This window comes from Rattus norvegicus, chromosome 3, assembly GCF_021556685.1.
Source record: "Rattus norvegicus strain SHRSP/BbbUtx chromosome 3, alternate assembly SHRSP_T2T, whole genome shotgun sequence".
NCBI lineage: Eukaryota > Metazoa > Chordata > Mammalia > Rodentia > Muridae > Rattus > Rattus norvegicus.
The window spans coordinates 155,689,988-155,712,805 of record NC_141536.1 but is presented as its reverse complement, the minus strand read 5'-3'; the positions used below and the strand labels follow the sequence as shown (position 1 = coordinate 155,712,805).

Below are 22,818 nucleotides of genomic sequence, written 5' to 3'. Positions count from 1 at the left end.
CACACACACTCCAACTGGGCCACACCTCCTAATAGTGCCACTCCCTGGGCCGAGCATATACAGGTCATCCCATGAAGTTTTACACATGCTTGAGGAACGCACAAGGGTAGGGAGCTGGCTCAGCGACTTAGAGTGAGCACTACAAAGTCTGGTGGATGGGGCACAGTTGATGTTCAGGTGTGTGTGTGTGTGTGTGTGTGTGTGTGTGTGTGTGTGTGTGTGCGTGCGTGCTACGCCAGTGCAGGCTCTGAATTCACCCCTGTGGCTGGAGCGTGAACCAGCACGAGAGCAAAGGTGAGGTTTGCCTTCTGCTCACGCCCTAACGAATCAACCATATCAGGATAGACTCGTTCACATCGGTAACTAGGACAGAATTTTAGTCACAGTTCTTGCTTCCACCCATGTAGGGACAGATAAAACAGGCGCTGGCTTTGACATGCTTAGATGGTACCTTGCTCGTGGCCTCTCAAAGGAGTGAATTTGCTCTTACCTCAGTCCCTGTGAGCTCCCTGCTAGAAGCTCTCAGCGGACGGCAGCATCGATAGCTCTAACCATTGGGTACATGGGTAGCGAGACTCCTACCTCAGATAACCCAACCCCTCCAGAGCTGGAAGAGACACACTCCGTCTTTACTCCCTTGACCCCACAGGAGAAGCAAGCCCCCAAGTGGGAACAGACTCTGCAAGGATCACTTCCTCTTAAGCGCAGTGGACTGGCTCATCCGCTCGCCTGCTCCTCTCTCAGTGAAAGGAGAAAGCCCTTGCTGTGTTCTCGGTGTGGCTTTGGGCCCCTGAATTGAGGTGGGGGACAGTGGTGAGGCCCAGGTCAATTAGGATCACCATCGACTCACAGGGCGGACTTGTCATTGTGTCATTGAGTCAGAGAGCATCCTAGATAGGACAGCTTTATGTGTCTCCAAAAGGTGGCAGTAGAGAGTGCTGCCTGGCAAAGGTGGCCCTTGGTGACATTTGTGTCACTCGGTGATGGCAAGGAGTCTTGAGGGAGTGGCACAGGTTTTAATCTTGTAGGTACTCCTGGTAAACATGGCCCTGGCTAGGGGTGACTTAGTTCTTAGCTTAGGGAAAGGGCTGCAGACTTGTGGAGAGGCAGAGTCTTGTCACCATGAACACTGTGATGCACCGGGGACTCAGAACTACTCAAGTGCCACGCAGGTGTGGGGTTAGAGACACATGGCTGGGGCCCACCCTCTCTCTGGCTATTTGGGCATCTGTAGATGATGCTGTAGGCGGGAAAACTGGAGATTCACACGCACTCTGACTCTTAGGGGCTGTGACCTAGAAATGGCTGCCACAGACACAACCACTGAGCCTCACCTTGCCTGGGTCTGCTATGGCCAGAGTGTGCAGCACGCCCTCTCTTTGCAGGTTTGTGGTCCTGCTGCTGACTCATTTCGACCTGGAGCTGGTCAGTGAGGACACAGAGGTCCCGGAGTTTGACCTTAGCAGATATGGCTTTGGCCTGATGCAGCCGGAGGAAGATGTGCCCATCCGGTACCGTACCAGGCTGTGACCTGTGGAGCAGACACTACACTCATCTGGGGCCTCCTGACTTCCTGTTGTTCCTCCAGAATGCTGTGTCCAGAGGAGGGGACAGTGAGAACACCGAGAGCAGGAAAAGCTAATAAAAGCTCTGTGTCTCGCTGTGAAGACTTTGCTTCCAAATCAGGCTGTGTTCTAGGTTCTCCTGTGCCTCCTGTCCTGTGGTACTCATGGTCCACATCGTCATGCCCCCGACTCTCAGAGCAGGCACTGTCCCCTCCTTTGGTAGCTGGTGCAGTCCAGGCCTTGGCTAGCAATGGCAGACACAGGTCCTTGGAGGACCGTGTGTGGATTCTTCAGTGTGTCTGTTACTTTTAAGTCCTATCCCCAGATCTTTAAAGAGACATGACCCCTTTTCGTGCGGCTATCTGGAAAGACGCATAGTCCTCCATTGATTCGCAGGAAGTAGGTAGCAGGGTTTCCCTTGTGCTAAGACTGGGGTAGGGGCACGACAGAAAGATCTGGCCCTGCGAGATGTCTGGAGAGCCAGTCTAAGGAGTCTATCCCTTGAATCCCAGCATACACGCCCCTGCTGTGGTGTATATCAGCCTGCAGCAAGATGGCTTTGTTCAGCCTGCACGTTAAAAATCGACCCAGGGGACTGGAGAGACGGCTCAGTGGTTAAGAGCCCTGACTGCTCTTCCAGAGGTCCTGAGTTCAATTCCCAACAACCGCATGGTGGCTCACGACCATCTATAATGGGATCTGATGTCCTCTTCTGTTGTGTCTGAAGACAGCTACAGTGTGCACATATAAATAAAATAAATATATTTTTTTAAATCAACATAGTAGAACTGGGTGTAGTGGCACAGGCCATTAGTCCCAGCACTCCTGAGACAAAGGCAGGGGGATTTCTCAGTTGTAGGCAAGCCTGATCTACATAGCGAATTCCAGGACAGTCAAGGTTACCTAGAGATATCCAGTTAAACAACAACATAGTTTCATGTTATCTGTGGAGAATTCATGTGAATGCCCCCGCCACACCAGGCCCATGGCCCCAAGAGTATCTCTGGCTGGGGGTACCCAGCACGAGGCTTCAGCTGCATCCGAATCAAAATCTCCCCAGTTCCCTCTGATCTCAAAGGCACTGGGTTCCGAGCCCCGTTCTGACTCTTGGGAGCACTACTGTGGGAAATGACAGGAACTGGCTGGCTGCTCCTCAGCTAGACACTCGCCTTACTCTGGGTGGCACAGCCACGGCACCAAGTCAGTAATGAAAACCAACCTTTGTGTCAGTGTTAGGAGAAAAGACTGACTTCAAGGGAACTGTGGCTTGCCAGCCTCACTTGTGACACTGACTGTCCTGGAACTCACTCTGTAGACCAGGCTGGCCTTGAACTCAGAGATCCACCTGCCTCTGCCTTCAGAGTGCTGGGATGAGAGTGTGTGGCCCTATGTCCAGCGTCCCGAGTACCCTGAAATGCTGAGACGGGCACAGCAGGTATATACCTTTGGTCCTGGAAGCACCCTTGAGATAATGGAGTGTTAGGCCAGCTTTCCAGATGAGAAAGCAAGCTCAGAGAGGTAAAGTGACTTGCCTGGGGTCACACAGCTCCTGCCAGTAGCTCAGCCTACACACCTCTCCTGGGAGCAGATGTTGGGTGGGCAGTTTGTTCTTCATTCCGAAGGCTTTCGGGGTGGCAGTGGGACACTTCTGTTTGGCACTGGAGAGCTGACAGCCAGAAACACCCAAGCGTGGTGCAGACACATCTGTGATGAGGTCCTTTTAGACTGAGCTGGGAAGACAGAAAAGGGCCTGAGCCTGTGTGTTCCAGGGGCTCAGCTCTTGAAGCAGGGCTGGGGCTTGGAGGCTTGCCTGGCCCTGGGTCTCCAGGCACCCTCAGGATTCCCAGATAGACAGTGTGATTGGCAGGAGTGTGGGTATCCCCAGGGAAACCCAGCTTCATGCTTGGGTGACCCCCCACTGCTGCCTTCTTTTTTATCTTTGCAGGAAATCGGAGCTGGCAAGCCTCCTGTGGGAGGATGAGCCTGTTTCCATGGCAACCCCCAGTTGCCTCCTCACGGCTGGAAGGGGAGGAAGAAAGTGGCAGAAATAGCTGCTGAAGGTCTCACAGGCTTCGGTCCTGGTGTGCTAGGGGAAGCCCTTCAGAGCCCCATCCTAACTGAATCAGGCTGGGCTGTCCCCACGATGCTCACCTGCACTTGATAAAGGGCTGGCTCCCCTTAAAGGTGACAGCTCCTCAGAGACACGCGTAACACTGTGGTTAAGGGCAGGCAGCTCCGGTGGAGACCTGACGTGCTGAAGCAGCGCTCGGAGGGGGGTGGGGGGTGTTCATGCATGCCCTCGTTTTAATTCCTGCCACTCCCCGCTTCTTTCTTTTATAACGGGCTGGGAATTTAGCTCAGTTGGGTAGCACGCACAAAGTCCTGAGTTCATCTCCAGTTCCTCTTAAATTGGGTTATGGTGGTGCACGCCCGAAATCCCAGCAAGGTAGAGGCAGGAGGATTAGAGATTCAGAAGTCGGACTGGGCTACACAGTGAGTTGAAGTCAGCCCGGGATGCACAATGCTGTCTGAAGGAAGAGGAAGGGCAGGAAGAACTGGCAGCTTAGAATGGAGAGATGAATTAGCCACCTGCACGGGCAGGATCTCAGCTCTCCGTGCCCGGCTGTAGTCAGTGCTAGCGTCTGCAGTTTGTTCTGATGATGTGTTCCCCGGATGGTCTTGCCCCACACTGAACTGGGCCCTGGACAGTGGAGGTCAAGACTCTGGGTGCTGGGGCCTGGGTTCTTGGGTTAGATGAGCCAGTATCCTGGCTGGCTGAAAGCCTCGCCCATGTCTCCCCTCAGCTTCTCATTGGTGGACTCTAAGTGGGTAAGGAGGCCAAAAGAGGGGTGAAGTGCCTATGGCAGGGGCTGGTAGCCCAGCGTCAACCTGAGCATCTATCCCAAACACTGGTTTCAAGGCTTCTGTTATTTTTAATAAACACAGCGTCAGTGTGTTTCGTGAGCAGCATGGCGGTTACAACACAGCATTCAAGCTTTGTGTCATGCTGTCAGACGGACGTGCGTCCATTAAAGTCTTGCTGATGAACAGCCTCTGTGTGATTCCAGAGAGGGAACCTGCGTGTCTGGGGGTGAGGTCGTCTGCTGGGAGGTGAGGAAGTGCCAGTCCATCTGGTCTCATCCTGGGAGCTTGTGGCCAGCAAGCGTGAAGGGCTGGGGGTGGGGGGAGGCTAAGAAGAGAGATGGGAGGGGAGGGGAGGGGAGGCAGGAGAGACTCCAGGTCCAAAGGGCAGGGGAGCTGAGCTCTCACTCAAATGGAACATTTGCTCCATCTCGGCAGCCTCGGTTTCTTTTGCTGACTGTTTTTGTGTGTCTTGGAGTCCCCCGCTCCTTTGAAGAGAGAAAGAAGATCAGCTTACCCTTAATGGCTCTGTTGGAAGCTTGCCCCTTGGTTGGTCCTGCATTCCATCATCTTTTGGCCCTAAACCCTGGAAGTCAACGACTTTCAAAGTCCTGACCACCAAGAGGCTTCCTCTGTGGGGACATTCTGGTGGCACCTATACTGCTCTCCAGGGAGAGAACCCAGGAGACCATGATGGGGTCTCACGGAGCTCAGTATGCACCAAGCATTGTAATATGCAAAGCCCGAGAAGCCATTGTTAGGTGGTGGCTGGGAAGGTTCGGGATGGTGGGGGAGCGTGTGAATGGGTGGATAGACGGGTAGGCGGATGAGTGGAGAAGCAGGTGGATAAAAAACACTGTGTGAGGGGAGGATAGATGGGATGGATGGTGGATGAGTTAGAAGTGGGTGTGTGGGTAGATGGATGGATAGACAAATGGGTGGGTGAATGGTAGACAGGCATGTTTAAAGGTAAGTGGCGTGTTGGTAGAAGGACGAGGGCAAAAGGATGAGTGGACAGATGGGAAGATGGGCAGTTTAGGATCTGTGAATGGACGGAGAGACAGAGGAATCAGTCGGCATGTGTGTGGTGGAGAGAGTGGGTAGATGCTGGGTGGGGCTTAGTGACTGAGACCATGAAGGGGATGCTGAGGTCTGTGGGTAGGTGATAGACGGAGGAGGAAGAGATACTTTGGGTTGATCAAAAAACAGGCTTCAGGGGTTGGGGATTTAGCTCAGTGGTAGAGCACTTGCCTAGGAAGCGCAAGGCCCTGGGTTCGGTCCCCAGCTCCGAAAAAAGGAACCAAAAAAAAAAAAAACAGGCTTCATTCATCTGCAGGGACTTGAGCCAGGAAACCCATGGCTTGATTAAAGACAAGTGGACTCAGAAAGAAAAGAGCAGGCGTCAGAGCTGAGTCTGGTGGTGCAGGTCCAGGATCCCAGCTACTCACGAAACTGAGGCAGGAGGATGGCAAGTTTGAAGCCACTCTGGGCTATGTAGAGGGGCTAGACTCAGAGAGTGGGTCTCTTAGGGTCATCTAACAGTGTAATGGCTTCATCCACTCGTCCTCAGTGACTGGTGCAAGGGAGAGAAAGAACCTTCGGTGGGGTCAGATGGACAGACAGACCCCCTCGTATGGTGGCTGATATATAGTGTGTCTGAAACTGATCCAGTCATTGTGGTTGTTTCAAGAGTATTTCCCAGCGTTGGGAGGGACGTGCAGCTTGTCACATACTTTCCGGTTCATCCTCCCAGCAGCCCTGCCAGGTGGAGCCTGCTCTGTTCACTGTGGTGTTGACTATGGAGCATGACAAAGGGACAACAGAGAGAGGACAGTCTAGCAGATGGGACCATCCCAGGAGCTCTAGGGGTTCCCATGATATGGAATGATGTCCCCATGTTCCCTGTGTCTCTGAGGACTCGTCTGTTGACCTTTATCAAGCCACTTTTCTCTACCAAGGAATCCATGCATGAACTGATGCACGTGTGTGTGTGTGTGTGTGTGTGTGTGTGTGTGTGTGTGTGTGTGTGGTTTGCAGGGGTAAGGGGTAGGGCATTCATTAGCCTTGCCCTACCCAGAAACTCCCAGAAACCTGAGCAGGCTGCGCCATGGATATAAATGATGGATGGTATCATGGAATCTGGAGATCAGACTTCAAACAGCTGAGCCTCTTGCCAGCACTGGTCAGAGGAGGTGGCGTGGATGGATCTTGGCTGCTCCAGCAAGATAGCGGGCGAGGCCCCAGCAGACATGTTTTGAGAGGGCAGTCGCCAGGAATCAGATGGTCTGTTGTTGGAACCTGCATTGAGAAGCTGTCCCCTCCATGGATGTTGTGGTTTTGCTTGGCTTTAAATCAGAGTCTTATGCTGTGTCCCTTCTTTATAAGTATCCCCAGTTGTAGTTCATTTTCCCTTCCTCCCGTCCTTTCTCCCTCCCTCCCTCCCCCTCTGCCCCGCTTTTCCTGTTTGTTTCTTAGGTATGTTTGAGACAGAATCTCATATAGCCCAGCACGGTCACTATTTAAGCAAAAAAATGACGTTAAACTTTTACTATAATTAATTACTGCAATGCATGTGGGTGATTTGCCTGCATCTATGTCTGTGCACTACATGCGTGCTCAGTGCCTACCAAGCTGGAAATGGAGTTACAGTGGATTGTGACTTTGAACTTCTGATCCTCCTGCCTCTGCCTCCTGAGTGGTGGGAATCCAGGTTTCTCCCTGCTTCTCTCTCTCTTTTTATAAAAAGACTTATTTTATTTAATAATGTGTATGCGTGCGTGTACGCGAGTGCAGGTGCCCGAGGAGGAATGGAGGTGTCAGATCCTTTAGAGCTGGTGTTTCTGGTTTGGTTTTTTTTAAGGTTTATTTATTTATTGTATCTAAATACACTGTCACTGTCATCAGATACACCAGAAGAGGGCATCGGATCCCACTACAGATGGTTGTGAGCCACCATGTGGTTGCTGGGACTTGAACTCAGGACCTCTGGGAGAGCAGTCAGTGCTCTTAACCACTGAGCCATCTCTCAGGCCCCTAGAGCTGGTGTTGACAGGCGGTTGTGAGCTGTATGATGTGGCTGCTGAGAATCGAACCCGGGTCCCCTGTGAGGGAGGCATCTGCTCCCAGCCACTGAGCCACTCCTCCAGCCCCCCTTGCCTGGTTCCTGTATATCTAATTTGCTTTCGAGCTAAGAACATTTCTGGTCTGTAGAGAGAGGACTGTCACTGTGGGGGATGTACCAACAGACTGACGGCTGACAGGACAAGAGGAGTTATTTCATAGCTCACATAACTTGAAATCCAGTGGCACTGGCTTCAGGCATGGCTGGATCCAGGAGTCCTAATGACAAGATACCATTCCACTCTACCTTACCCGTGATGATGTTATTTCCAGGTAGACGTGGGGAGGGTAAGATATTTGCTTTGCTTGTGTGTTTGTTTGTTTGAACCACCCTGGTCACCTTACTTTCATGTTCATGAAGACTAACGTCTGGCACGGCCGTGGCCCCTTTGTAAAAATTGAATACCATATGTCTGTGGAGAAAGAGCCTCTGTGCTGAAAAAGGCGAAACAGAAGGGTGGGAGGAGGAGCTCCGACTAATTCCACCCCATTCCCAATTTCTACCTGGATTAGTTAAGCATTTTCGGAACCTTTATTTACTTACTCTGTTACTTATTTGTGTGTGTGGTATGTTTTGGGCATGTTAACATGTGTTCACATGTATGTGCATGTGGATGTCAGAGGTCAATGCCAGGTGTCTTCCTCAACCACGCTCTCGTGAGGGTAAAACAGTGTTTCTCACTGAACCTGAAACCTACTGATTCTCCTGGGCCAGACGGCCAGAGCTTCCAGAATCCCTGTCTCTTCCTTGGCACTGGGATTACAGCTGTGCGGGGACAGCCCTGGCTCTGTGTGTGTGTGTGTGTGTGTGTGTGTGTGTGTGTGTGTGTCCTGGGGATCTGAACTCAGGTCCTCATGCTGGTGCATGAGCATTTGCTGACACAGCTGTCCGTCTCCTCATGCACCAGCTAAGCATTCTGGTTACTTAGGTTGAGCTGAACACACAAGCCCCTCCCTTAGTGACCCCCACTTAGTGACCTGCAGTTGAGCAGACAGAGCCATTGGTGCTAAAGGGCTTTTAAAATTCCTCATGGGCTGGAGAGATAGCCCTGTGGTTAAGAGCACTGGCTGATCTTCCAGAAGACCTGGGTTCTATTCCCAGCACCCACATAGGGGTTCACACCTGTCTGTGACTCCATTTTCGGGGGATCCAATGCTTTCTTCTGGCACACACACAGCGCATAGTCACATGTGTAGGCAAACCACCCACAGACGCAAAAAATAAATAAAAAAATTTCTCAGGCACCCAACATCCAACTCTGTCCTCAACACGCATGCTTAGTATATACACAAAATACACACAAAAAGAGAATTTTTAAAAATCTCCTCATAACTGAACAGTCACTATCTCTATGGGTACTCATTTTAAGGATGGGAACAGTACAGTTAAGAGAGGTTAGATCACTTGTCCAAAATCATTCTATGCCAGCTCTTCTGTCCTGCGCCCCCTCTCTTTGCCCTGAGGCCATACTGCCACCCAAAGGAAACTTCCAAGGTCTCCTTGCTGAGTAAACACAGACACAGGGCTCTCAATGGAGCCCCATGGAACTGTCCCCTCTGCCTGCACTTTCAGGAACAAGGGGATCTGGGCACTGCTCCCCTGAGTTTGCAGCTAAACTTTGTAGATGTTGCAGGGTAACCCAATCACACAGGGTTTTCGGCATTGGCCATGGTTTGCAGAAGAATCCCTGCAGATTCATCACCTGTGGCTGGTGAAATGGCCACCACCTGATCCAGGGCTCATTCTGTTGGATAAACGCAGGAAGCTTCTTCTGGTCTCCTGAGACCACTGTACATTGCTCAGCTCCCCTGGTGCCCTTTCTGATGGAGGGTCACTTAAGGAATCATTCTCTTAACAGTACAATGTTTAGTGACATCACCTTGCCTTCACCAACAAGACAGCAGGAAGATTGCCCTCTCCCCCAGAGCTGTGACAACAAATCCCTGTGCGGATGTTGTCACATGTCCTCTGGGACAAACAATGAAACATCTGCCTCCTTCTGGGGGAGGTCGGGGGAGGAGCGGGTGTGTGTGTGTGTGTGTGTGTGTGTGTGTGTGTGTGAGTGAGTGTGTGTGTGTCTGTGTGTGTGTGTCTGTGTGTGAGTGTGTGTGAGTGTGTCTGTGTGTGAGTGTGTGTGTCTGTGTGTGTCTGCGTGTGTGAGTGTGTGTGTGAGTGTGTGTCTGTGTGTGTGCAAATGTGAGTGTGAGTGTGTGTATGAGTGAGTGTGTCTGTGAGTGTGTATGTCTGTGTGTGTGAGTGAGTGTGTGTGTCTGTGTGTGTGAGTGTGTGTGAGTGTGTGTGAGTGTGTGTGAGTATGTCTGTGTGTGAGTGTGTGAGTGTGTCTGTGTGTGAGTGTGTGTGAGTGTGTGTGAGTGTGTGAATGTGTGTGAATGTGTGTGAGTGTGTGAGTGTGTCTGTGAGTGTGTATGTCTGTGTGTGTGAGTGTGTGTGAATGTGTGTGTGTGCTTTCAAGCCAGGATTCTTCCCAGAGATTGCAGTTTTCAAGGTTTCCCTGGGCAGATGGGCGCTCTCACCCAGAGCTTGGGAAGAAGAGATGATGGTTTGCTCGGGGTTGCATGACGCTCTCTTCAGGACTGAAAGAGGAGAGTGGACAAGCTCACTTTAAGGCAGAAGAGCAGAGAGAGCAGGCCTCGTGAACTCAGCGAGTAGAACCCCATGCTGCTCAGACCGGAAGGGCAGGCAGCGACCTTGTGGGTGCAGCAGACGGCAAAGGCAGCCCCTTCAGACCAGGGTGGGAAAGTGGCTTGACCCAAGGATGCTTTCCAGGAAACCACCTATAACCAGGCCTGGTGGTTGAGGCCTGTCATCCAGCTAGTCAGGAGGCTGAGGCAGGAGAATGGCTGTCAGGTTTGGGGACAAGCATTGCTGAGCCATCTCATGGGCCCCTCAAATAATGTTCTGGAAACAAAAAGATATCACAAACAAAAAATGAATACTCGAGTGTTCACGATGTCCAGGGTCAATAAGGAACTCAGCATGTAGATGATATAAGGAATCCCATAAACCAACAACTTCAGCCACAATCATGGCAGTAGATACAATCATAACTATAACAGTAACCATGGCAACAACTACCAACCATAGCAACAACCATAGCAGTAGCCACCAACCATAATAACCGTAACCATAACAACAACCTCAGCAACAAACACCAACCATAGCAGCAGCCACCGTTCATAATAACCGTGACCATAACAACAACCTCAGCAACACTCACCAACTAGAAGAACAACTACAACCATAAGAACAGTCACATCAGCAACAACCAGATCCTAACAGCAACCATGGAAGCCATAAGAACAATAGGCACAGCAACAACTACCAACCATAACAATGACATCAACCACAATCATAACAACCGCATCATAACAGCAACCACAGAAACAACCAACTGTAGTAACCATACTCAAAACAACAATCACAGCAACAAACATCAACTATACATATCACAACCACAGCAACAACCACTGATGATAATAGCAACCACGATTTTACCAACAACCATAATCATAACAACCTCCTGTCAACCATAACTACAACCACAGCCATAACAGCCATCGCCAACACAACCAGAATCATAACCACCACAGCAACCACCACCAAACAACCATAAAAACCACAGCAACAGCCCCCAACCATAATAGCTACAACCACAATCATAATAATAGTCACCAGCACAACAGCGAAACACTCTTAACAGCTACAGCCAACAACTGTAACCATCGCCATCACCGTGACCACAGCTATAGCAACAGCCACTACTACAACAACCATAATTATATCTACAACAACAGTCACCACCGTAAAAATAACCGTTACAGTAACAACTCTCACAACAGCCGATGAAATCACCACAATGGCACACGCACACACAAACACACACACACACACACACACACACACACACTCATACCAGAACTTCAATGCCTATGAGGCAAACCTGACATTCATTAATAGTCAATGAGAGGGGTATTTCAATACACTGAGCTGTTTTCTGGCACGCACTGGATAGCCAAGGTTCCATCCTCTGGATAAAAGCTAATGGAGGCTAAGACTGGGGTTGGAGGACTCCCAGCACTTAGAGGAGATGCCACCAGAGGCAGTGGAGTCTCGGTGCACTTAGGTAAGAGTGTACACACCCTGGGACACATTGTTCCAAAGCCTCAGGAAGCATGTTTACAAAGTCATCACATCAGGGCTGGGGACACAGCTCAGTGGATAGAGAGAGCATTTGCCTTGCATGCACTAAGAGCTCGGTTCAATCTAGGGCTGTGTAGACCAGGTGTGGTGGTGCATGCCTGTAATCTCAGCATTTAGGAGGTGAAGGCAGGAGGATCAGATATCTGAAATCCTCTTTGGCTATGTAGCCAAGTTCAAGGCCAGCCTGGGCTATGAGACTTTGTCTTGGAAAAAAAAAAATCTCTATGCTGGTCTGTGAGTTGATGTGAGAGAACTCACTGAGTTCAAGGACTAGCGTGGCTGACGACCAGGGAGGAACACACTAAGAACCGTGGACCACATAACTGAGTAGAAGAAAGAAACAGTGTGGGGGCTGGAGAGGGGGGCCACCAGGTAAGAGCACTGGCTGTTCTTCCTGGGCTCAAGTCCCAGCACCAACAAGGTAGCTTACACCTGTGTGTAACTCCAGTTTCAGGGCTTCTGGTACCTTCACACAGACATGCACACAGGCAAAATACCAACGAACATAAAATGAAATAAATAAAACCCATTCAAGTTCCAGAACAGAGCGCATGGGCAAGTTGAGACAAAGCAAGTGGTGCAGGCAGGTAATCCAGGCTTATAAGCCCACATTGCTCAGAAGGATAAGACCCACAGCATGGTGAGTTCAAATCCAGCCTAGATAAGACCCACAGCATGGTGAGTTGAAATCTAGCCTGGGCTATACATTGGATTATTTTTTTTTGGGGGGGGAAGGCAAAACATAACAACAACAGCAAAAACGTATGAATCTTTTTTCAAGATCACATAGAAAAAAAGTCCCATGATATTCACTCGGTAGATAACAGCCACTGCCTAGGAGGTAGGGGGTATGGTCTGAGGGGAAGTGGGGGGACAAGGAATTCAGAATGAGTGGATCTGCAGACAGGGCTGTCAGCAAAGCGCTTGCCTCACGGGCACAAGCACCTGAGCTCAATCCCCAGAATACATGTTAATAAACAAAACGAACACACAAACAACAAAACAGGCGTGGCTGTGAATGTTTATATTCCCAGGGTGGGGGAGGGGTGGCAGAGGCAGGTGGATGCCTGGTGCTCACTGGCCGGGCAGCCTAGCCTGCTTGGAGAGTTCCCAGTCAGTCAGAGAGGCTATCTCAAAGTAAAATGTGATGATTACATAGATGGATGCCATCTAAGGAGCATGCCCAAGGCTGACCTCTGACCTCCATATGGACGTGCACACACACGTGCCCTGTATAAGTTGGGATTTTCTGGAGAAACAGAACTGATGGAACCCCATGTTTTCTATATTAAATATAAAACATTCCGTATACCAAATAAAGAATGGATTAGATCAGCTTACTCTGAAATTTCACTGTGAGGCTGGGAATCTGGTAGCTGCCTGGTCCTTGAGTTGTCTCAGTCGTCACCAAGCCAGCACCAAAAATCCAAAGGTTCCTGGAGACTTGAAGGCCCTTGGCCCAGGATGGAAGCCTGAAATGGTTGGTTCTGATATCAGTGGAGGAATCATCATCACTAACACCATCATCACCACTATCACCACCACCACCACCACCACCATCACCATCACCACCACCATCACATCATCATCACCACCATCACCACCACCACCATCATCACCAACACCATCATCATCACTATCATCATCACCACCACCACCATCATCATCACTACCACCATCATCACCACCACCACCACATTCATCATCACCATCATTATCACCACCATCATCATCACCACCATCACCACCACCACCATCATCATCACCACCACCACCACCACCACTACCACCATCACCATCAATCAACCCTTCACCAAGAGTCAAGGCCAGGCCAACAAGGGCAAGTGTTCTTCCTTCTTCCATACCATTTAATCTGGTTCCCCATTAGTAGATGCTACCCACATTCCGGTCGGTCCTCCTACATCAATTAAAGCAATTAAGACGATTCTTCAAGTGAGGCTCCCTGCTCAGGTGAATTTAATTTGTCGTGAGTTGACACTAACCCTAACCCTCTCTCTCTCATACACACATAAGCACACATGGGAAGAAAAACAAATCTTACATATTCTTTTTGTTGTTGCTTTTTGAGACAGGGTTTCTCCATGCAGCCCTGGTTGCCCTAGAACTGGTTCTGTGGACCAGGCTGGCCTCAAAGTCACAGAGATCCTCCTGCCTCTGCCTCCCGAGTGCTTCATCTTGCATTTTCTATGCTGTTTCTATGGTGGCCAGGGAGGCACGTGGCCGTCCCTTGTTTGCCCTTGGCCTTCAGCCTGGATACAAGTCTGCATGGAATTCCTCTTATCCCTCCATATCTATCTGACTCCCTTCCTACCTGTGGAGTCTGAGAGGCCCTGCTGACCTTCTGGGTAAAAGTCTCAGCATAGCTACCCCTGGCCCCATGATTCCCTGGTAGCACTTATGATTGGCCAAAGCTTTCTCATTAAAAAACAAGCAAACAAACAAACAAACAAAAATGTGTTTAGTTGTTTGTCTTTCTTCAGTGGTGAGCAAGCTGAGATGAGGAGGGAGGGACTGAATCAGAACTATCAGGCCAGAGCAAGGGAAAACCCAAGAAGGCCTTACTCCATTGAAGACAACAGACATTCAGTTTGGGAAATGGAACATTCATTCTGACAGCCGTGGTTCTGTAGGAAGCAGAGGCAGAGGCGGGATGGGGGAGCTGAGAGCAGAGTTCACAGGGAGAGAAGGCAGGAGGGGAACTGATCAGAGCGGATGGGTTTTTACAAACAGTTCTGTGTGACACAGTGGACAGGAACCCAAAGTGGAGAGGAGAAGGCCTTATCTCCGGGTACCAGGCCCCACTAAGTTTCCTCCCTCCGGGGCCAGGTTCTCTGCTGTACCTCTAACTCCTCAACCCCACACACAGATATGTGTGTGAGAGAACAAACCAGCAGGGTCCAAGTGTGGCTGACAAAGGGAGGCCTGGCCCCTTCTGCATTCAGTCCTGTTTGCAGTCACTCTGACCACCCCACTGCACAGGGTGAGGCAGGAGCAGTGGATCTCTGGGTTGATCTAGACCCTCAGCAGTCCAGAAGCATCTGTCCAAGTTAGCAAGAATGGGTGACTGACTAACCAGGACAGGCAAGCTCTGAGTCTTCACTGGCCCTTCACCTGGCCTTGTTTCTCCTCAGCAGCTACCACCCAGCTGCCCACCTCTTTTGCATGTTTGTTGGTTAGTAGGTGCAACGTCCACTTTCCTCTAGAATCTAGAATTTGATTTTGTAGAATCCGGGAATGGAATCAAAGCAAGGGCTATTTAAAATTGCCACCTGCCTCCTCTAGCTTTCCCATCCTCCCAGCTTCTAGCCTGTCTGACATAGTCTTCCAATTCTGTTTACAGTCGCTCTCCAGGGAGCCTCGCAACCCAGAGGCTAGTTGGCTTCGCAACTGTATCTCCCACGCCCGCCCTACGTGCAGCGCCTGCATGCAGTAGGCGCTCAGCCTCGTGGTGGCCGGGACCCAGACGAGCAGCCCGGGTGGGCCCCGCGGCCTGGGCCAGGACCGGGCCGGGCACGGAGGGGTTAAGCCGCGCGCGTTTCCGACCCGCAGGTGGCGCCGTCCCGCCTCGGTGCCACTCGCCGCGCTCCGAAGTGCGGGACAGAATCGCGGCGAGCGCGGAGCCGAAGCTCAGCCCGACTTGTTGATCTCGCGCAGGCAGCCGCGGCCGCCGCCGAGCCGAGCCGGAGCCCGAGGTGGAGGCGGAGGCGCCGCCGATCGCCCGGGCCGCGCCGTCCCTGCGCCCCGCAGAGCGCCCCGCCCGCACCCCGCAGCCCCGGCGCCGCCCGCCCGCCCTCCCGCCCGGCCGGGGTAGGCCTAGCCCGGCCCCGGGACCGCCGCTGCCGCGGGCGGGGGCGCGGGCGGCCGGCGAGATGCGCGCGGCGCGGCCCCGGGAGGCGGCCACCCTGGGGGTGAGTGTGGCGGGGGTGGGGGGGTGCGGGCCCGCCCCGGGGCTGGGGGCGGGGCGTGCGCCCCGCGGGCTGTGGGCCCCGGGAACCCCCCGAAATCACCGGTGCGTGGCGGGAGGAGGGCACGCTCTGAAAGGCCAGAAGATTCCGCTGGTTTCCCCGCCTCCCACCTCCCCCACTCCTTCCCTTCCGAGCCCGGGCAAAGGCGCAGAACCCGGAGTTATAAAAAGCCATCGCCGGGAGGAGCGAGGAGGAGGAGCGGGAGGAGGGGGAGGAGGAGAAAGAGAGAGGAGGAGGGGCAGAAGGGGAGCACCGAGCAGGCGGATCCCGAGGAGTCCGCGCCCCTCCTGCGCTAGGGTTGGGGGGGGGGGCACAAGGAGGTGCAGAACCCGCTGGCTGGGCTCCTTCAACCCTCACCTGGTCTCGGGAGCGACCTCAGGTCCTGGTGCAGTGAGGTGTGGGGTCGCCCCAGGACAGGGTTGCCTGGTGGCCTCCGACAGGTGGGCATCTGGTAGACGCCACGATCCCCACTCAGCCCAAAATCTTTTAAGATTTAGAAAAAGCAAGCCCAATGCCATCGCTATGCTCCCACCCAAAATCTTGACTATCTTGGGGTGGGAAGAGATGAGAACTCACTAAAGAGAGAAAGAAAGAAAGTTCTCCCTGCCTCTCCCCTGCCTCCCCGTTGCGGGGCCCGGTTGGGCTCTCCATCCCGAGACCCGCAGAGCAGGGAGTTTCAGCACTCGACGGGGCGGACAGCGCCCCGGGCGGCCGGATTGCGCCAGGGCGGGGGTGGGGCTTCCTGGGAGCCTCCAGGGGGCCTCTCCCGCCTGGAGGGACACCCCTCCCTTCGTCCTGGGGTGGGGCTGACTTCAGCACCGGAGGGAGGAACAGCGGCCATCCGTCCTCCCCCCCCTCTCCCTCCCCCCCTCCAGCCCCCCAACTACCCTGAGCCGCTTAAGCCTTGGGAAGGTCAAAGCCCGTGGGGGACCCTGGGGGAGGGGCCTGGCAGTACGGTTCGCTGACCCGTGTCCGCTTTCGCTTTCTGCCTCGCAGCCGTCGGGATGGAGGTGAGACGGTAGCCGTGACACCCGCCCTCGCGCACCCCTGCACCACAGCGGCCTGCAGAGCTCCCCGCCCCCCGCCCCCGCGGCAGCGGGCCTTGCCGTCGAGTGACAGCGGCCTGGGGGGCAGGGGGGGCGGGGGCGGCCAGACCAGCGATGCCGGCGGGCATGACGAAGCATGGCTCGCGCTCCACCAGCTCGCTGCCGCCCGAGCCCATGGAGATCGTGCGCAGCAAGGCGTGCTCGCGCCGGGTGCGCCTCAACGTCGGGGGCCTGGCGCACGAGGTGCTGTGGCGCACTCTGGACCGCCTGCCCCGCACGCGGCTGGGCAAGCTTCGGGACTGCAACACGCACGACTCCCTGCTCCAGGTGTGCGACGACTACAGCCTTGAGGACAACGAGTACTTCTTCGACCGCCACCCTGGCGCCTTTACCTCCATTCTCAATTTCTACCGCACCGGCCGGCTGCACATGATGGAGGAGATGTGCGCGCTGAGCTTCAGCCAGGAGCTGGACTACTGGGGCATCGATGAGATCTACCTGGAGTCCTGCTGCCAGGCCCGCTATCACCAAAAGAAGGAGCAGATGAACGAGGAGCTGAAGCGCGAGGCCGAGACGCTGCGGGAGCGGGAGGGCGAGGAGTTTGACAACACGTGCTGTGCAGAGAAGAGGAAGAAACTCTGGGATCTGCTGGAGAAGCCCAACTCGTCGGTGGCCGCCAAGGTGAGTCTGGAGTCTGTTCCCACTATGGAGGCCTACACAGCGGCTCCTGGCTCCTCACGTCGAGTATTGGTAAAAGGCAGGGACTCCAGGAGAGTTCTCCAAGGACCACTACTTTTACATCCTTCCCATGTGATTCAGTGCTGTGAACCTCCACTTTGTTGAGGGGAAATGGTTTATAATATTCTAGAATGCTACACCCTTGGTGAGAGCAGAGTCGAGCTTTGCTGGATAGTCTTTGTGTCCCGCCCCCCAGGCCTAGATCCATGTTGGAATAGCTAGCCCTGTATGTAGCATCTAGCCCTGTATTATAACCCCACTCTGCTCATAAGGAAGGGTGTAAACGCAGCCTACTGACGCTCCTGGAAGAGGCTGGGGCCTTTTAAGAGATGACAAAAGAAAGGGAAGGCTAGTGGCAAGAACAGGCCTGCCCAAAGGCTCTGGACTGTGGGTGAGGGGCCAGGCTGACTCTTTGTTTATGTCTTTGCTGTATGAAGCAGTTTGCAGTTGGCTGTTGGAGGAGGATGTAAATTTCCAAATCAGAGCAGAAAAATAGGCAGGGGAAAGAGTCAGGGGTGGGGTCATTCACACGGGGTGGGCTGCTGGGCGAAGGCAGAAGCCTTGGGGGCCAGCAGAGGACTGGGGTGAGGACCAAGGCAGGTGCAATTCCTCTGAGTCAGGCTGGCACCTCGGCGTGTCTGGAGGGTGAGGCCTGCCTCACGTGGCCTGCGTGTTGGGTGGCAGGAGTAAATGACAGCGCGGTGTGTTCAGGGCTGCATGGGAGGCTGGGAAGGGGCCCAGAAAAGAGATGTGTGGGAATCCAGAGAGATCAAGTCCGGGAAGGGACAAGATTGTCGCTGAGGGCTGAGCCCAGGAAACAGGACCAGAAGCAAGCGACCAAGATTGCCTGGTCAGCCAGCCATAGTTTAGAAGCAAGGCCTGGCTCTTGGCTAGCTTGGCCTCTGAGTGTGGAGTTGGTGGAGCTGGCCCATCACTGGTCCCTTCTCTCAGGGGACTCTGTGGGGTTATTTCTGGAGAATTGACTTGCTCAAGAAGTCTGCAGTAGACATAGGAAGGGTGTCTAGTAGGATGGTATATAGAGCCCACAATCCCTTTCTCTTGCCTCTGGGCTTGGTCTCCTCCTGGAAGACTGAGACCATAATCCTTCCCTAGTTTCCGTGTTCAGAAAGCCTCCCTCTAAGACGAAAGGCACTCACCCTTAGCCGGCTTAGGATCAACAGACTTATTTTGCTATTTCTAGGCCTGACACAGGTTCCCTCACTGCTCAGCCCATTGAGGCCCAGGTAGGCCCCTCCTTCCTCACCTGCCCTGTCCTTAAGACACTGGATCCAGGGACAGGAAGTGGGGATTTACCTTCCCTGAGAAGAAACAGGCGAAGGACTGTGTTTGGGTTAGCACCTGGCTGCAGGGCACAGGCAGCCGGCTTGCAAGAGGCAGTGCGTGGGAATAAACCGTCTTCCCTCCTCTTTCTCAGCTTAATTGGTTCAGTCGGACAGCATCATGATGACCTCGCTGTGATCCCAGGCCGGGATGTCAGCTCACACATTCTTGCAGTTTCTGCAGCCAGAGCCAAAATGGGCTGGCTGGTCAGCGCACACATGTCCACAGCCACTGAGCAAATACATGCCTAACGGGTACATGGCTCAGAGAGGTGAAGGAACTTGCCTAAGGTCACAAAGCGTGCAACTAGGAGTAGCCAGAAATGTACCTCCCCGCCCCTCCCCCAGGCAAGGTTTTGAACACCCCACTTCTTTCTGTTGGTGATCGAGGGCCACAGGCACCCCTCTCCCTAGCGCCTCCTCTCATTTTGCTTCCCATAGTCTCTTTCCCAGCAGCCCGAGGTGCAAGTCGGATTGCATTGTTCATCCGTCTGAAACCCACGGAGGTTTCTATCACATTCAGCATGAAATCCACATGCCACTATGCGTCTGAGGTCTAGATCCTGGGCCTCAGAGCTCTTCAGGCTCATCTTTCCTGTTTCTTGGCTCCTGTGGTCCCCGTCCCATTGGCTTCCTTACTGTCCCGAAACATATCAGAGTCTGTCCTACCCCAGGACCTTTGCACTTATTTTCCTTCTGTTTACAATTGTCATCCCCAGATTGTCCGGTGGATGTCTTCTCTTCACGTCCCTGCTTGCTACAGAGTTCCTAATGAACTGCTTCCCCCTGGAGACCTCCTTGAGTCCTGTCCCGTCCCCTGTCACCTAGTGCAGTATTTTTCCTGCATGATCTTTAAACACGACTAGAGATCATATCTGGGCTGCGTGTTTCTGCTTCACACGCACAAGGACGTTCCATACACATTGCTGTGTTCCCAGCGTGCGTCATGGTGCCCGGTTCAGAGGGCTCCAAATAACTCTGTGTACGGTGGATGGGTGAGTGATTGCTGGGTGGATGGAGGGATCGAGGCGGATGGGTGTGTGGATGGATGGGTGTGTGGATGATGGACTGGTGGATGGATGGATGGGTGGGTGGGTAGATGGATGAGTGGATTGGTAGATAGATAAGTGGATGATGGATTGGTGGATGGATAGATGGGTGGGTGGGTAAATGGATGAGTGAATTGGTAGATAAATGGATGGGTGGTGGATGGATGGGTAGACGGGTGAATGGGTGATCATTTGATGGACAGGAGGGTGGATGGGTGGGTGGATGGATGGATATGTCCGTGGATTGGTAGATTATGGGTAAGTGAATGAGTAGATTGGTGGATGAATGGGTGAGTGGGTGGATAGATTGATAGATTGGTGAAGGATGGATGGATGACTGGGTGGGCAGCTGGATAGGTAAATATATCAAAGAAACAATCAGGTACTGACTTTCTCAGGGTTCAGAAACCTGTCAGCCATTCTTCCTCACACCTCCTGTGGCTCAGTTCCCTGGACCTCTGCTCTATCACCTGCACCTGGCCCACCCCATCCCACAATCTCCAAAGCGAAACCTGTCAGCACAGTGAGACTCACAGGTTCCTCAGAAACCGCACAGGCCAAGTGCCAAGTATCCCTTCCAGGTGCCTGTGAGGATCAGACATGGCCTCATCTCACAAGTCCTGGAGGAAGGACAGACCAGGGCTGTGGAATCAGCCACTCTTCACTACTCTCTGGGCAGAGGCAGTTTCTTCCCTTTCCTGCCTCCCCTCTGTAAAATGAAGATTGGGGGCCACTTGGCAGTGAGGTTGTGTTTGTGGAATCTTAATGCTCAGCACTAGCGGGAGGGTGCGGTTGTTATCAGTGCTAAGTTGCTGTGTCCTTTCTTTGGGTGAGCTGGGGTCCTTTCCCTGGGCTGGGTGGTCAGCAATCACTTCCCTTCCGACAGCACCCTGGGGAGACTGAACCAATGCTGTGAATAATTGATGGCTATTCTGCCAAGGGAGGCAAACCAAAGCCCAGGCCCTGGAGCCTCCATTGGAGGACTAGAAATCAAAACCCATTAGGTTGTTTGGGAGGTGGGGTTAGCCCTGGCAGGGAGGCAGTGCAGGCATGCCAGGGCCTCCTCAGAGATCCTGCTCTCTGGGAACACTCTCTCTCTCTCTCTCTCAGTGTGGTGTGAGGAGAGCTAATGCGTCAGCCCCGAGTCTCCAGGTTAAAGCTCTGAGACCACTTCCAAATTGCCGGATGTTTACTGTGCTCGGCACAGATCGGTGGTCTCTGGAGCTGGCGTGACCTAGACATTCCTTCTGCAGCCTTCCTGGGTAGTGGGGCGCCCATTAGTGCTTCTGTGGGTCATAAATGACAAAGCAGAAACATCAGCTTCTATACGGAGGGAGATGTGCTACTTCGTGTCTCCTGACATTGCAGGGTAGCAGGCTAAGCTGATGGCTCAGTAATCTTACCAGGAATTCTTTTTAAGTTCAATTTTTTTAAAGATTTATTTTATTTATATGAGTATACTGTAGCTGTCTTCAGACACACAGAAGAGGGCATCAGATCTCATTACAGATGGTTGTGAGCCACCATGTGGTTGCTGGGAATTGAACTCAGGACCTCTGGAAGAGCAGTCAGTGCTCTTAACTGCTGAGCCAACTCTCCAGCCCCAGTTTTTTTTTTAATTACCCTTATTCGTTTGTATGTGTGTGAGATTTTATATGGAAGTCAGAGGTCAGAGGTCAGAAGACAATTCGGGGGAATCAATTCCGATCTTCCATCACTCGGATCAGGCTTGGTGGAAAGGATCCTTACCTGCTGAGCTAACTTGCTGGCCCCCAAGTGTTGTTGTTTTAAACGGTGCATTTTGTTACGTTTATTTATTATTTATTTATTTTGCGTGCGTCTGTGTGTAGCACAGTTGCGGGAGTCAGAGGACAACTTGTGTTTCCTGCTTCTGCCGCGTGGGTCCCAGGAATTAAGCTCAGGTCATCAGGCTTGGTGACAGTCAGTCCTCCAACCGTGCCATCTTGCCACCCCAGATTCGAGACTCTTTCCCTCTCTGCTTCTCTAAACCCGGAAAGTGATTTGGTACTTGTGCTTGATGCCTGGTGTCAGGAGCTATGAGTGCCAGATCCAGCCCTCCAATGTAGAAACACGGACGCCCACACCAAGAGTGTCACTTCCTCCTGTGTCCCACTGTGTTCTCCTTCAAGAGACCTCCTCCCCCCACCCAGGAGCACCCTCGTGGGTGTTCTCGTGGCATTACCTATGATGTACGTATGCGTTAGCGGCCAGGGAATCTGGGAAAGTGGGTGGTGCTTACGGATGGTCAAAGGCGTTTGATGACTGAATGCAAGACCTTTCACACCAGAGGAAACTGACTATGGGAGGTGATGCGCCTTCATCTACGCCAGAAGGATCAGTAACTGTGTGTGAATTGAGCAGGAATGGCAAAGTGGAGCATCTTAATTAGTGTTCTACGGCTCTGACAAAACACTGTGACCAGGTCTAATTTTAAAGGAAGGCATTTAATTCGGGGCTTGCTTACAGTTCCGGAGGTTGAGTCCGTGACCGTCATGGCTGGAAGTGTGGTGGCAGGCAGGCAGAACAGCCCAGCACTGAAGCTGGAGCTAAGATCTACTGGGCAAACTGGGTCTGGTGTGGGCTTTTGAAACCTCGGGATCCACCCCCAGTGGCACACCTCCTCTAAGAGACACACCTCCTAGTCCTTCCCAAACATTTCCTCCAACCGGAAACCAAGTATTCGAACGTGGGTCTCATTCGCACTGCATCAAGTTTGGATCCAGGTTTTTCCCAAGCTCGGGTGGGTCAGTCACACCATCTGAGTGAGTGTGTCTGCCCAGTGGGGACGGTGGCCACACCCACCTTCAGGAATATCCTAAGAGTCAAGGGATTTCAGCTGTGAGCGTACCTTGAGAACAGAAATTATGAG

At 52.7% G+C, this 22,818-nt stretch overlaps 2 protein-coding genes and 1 long non-coding RNA gene across 7 annotated transcripts in view; 2 read left to right on the top strand and 1 right to left on the bottom strand.

The window, feature by feature from the left end:
- The window catches only part of Ptgis (prostaglandin I2 synthase), a 35,702-nt gene extending 34,035 nt beyond the window's left edge, over positions 1 to 1,667 (top strand). The window contains exon 10 of the mRNA NM_031557.2: positions 1,386 to 1,667. Within this exon, the coding sequence (NP_113745.1) occupies positions 1,386 to 1,530 (145 nt within the window). The 3' untranslated portion in view covers positions 1,531 to 1,667. The remainder of the gene's footprint in view (positions 1 to 1,385) is intronic.
- Positions 357 to 16,443, bottom strand: LOC147995822 (uncharacterized). Of its 3 annotated transcripts, XR_015684857.1 has the most exons (4): positions 13,832 to 15,264; positions 13,111 to 13,241; positions 3,717 to 4,915; positions 357 to 3,295 (listed from the first exon to the last, which is right to left on the bottom strand). It is a non-coding gene; the product is annotated as an uncharacterized LOC147995822 (long non-coding RNA). The 3 variants fall into 3 exon arrangements; XR_015684856.1 differs by lacking the exon at positions 13,832 to 15,264 and having other exon boundaries at positions 13,111 to 13,530; XR_015684858.1 differs by lacking the exons at positions 357 to 3,295; positions 3,717 to 4,915; positions 13,832 to 15,264 and adding exons at positions 8,855 to 10,467; positions 16,113 to 16,443.
- Positions 15,390 to 22,818, top strand: part of Kcnb1 (potassium voltage-gated channel subfamily B member 1) — a 94,426-nt gene continuing 86,997 nt past the window's right edge. For 2 of the 3 annotated variants that reach the window (XR_015682111.1, XM_087649779.1), the window contains exons 1-2: positions 15,390 to 15,698; positions 16,752 to 17,482. Coding sequence is in view for 2 of the 3 variants with exons in the window: in XM_087649779.1 (XP_087505905.1) it covers positions 16,916 to 17,482 (567 nt within the window). In the remaining variant the exon portion in view is untranslated. 3 annotated transcript variants of the gene reach the window in all.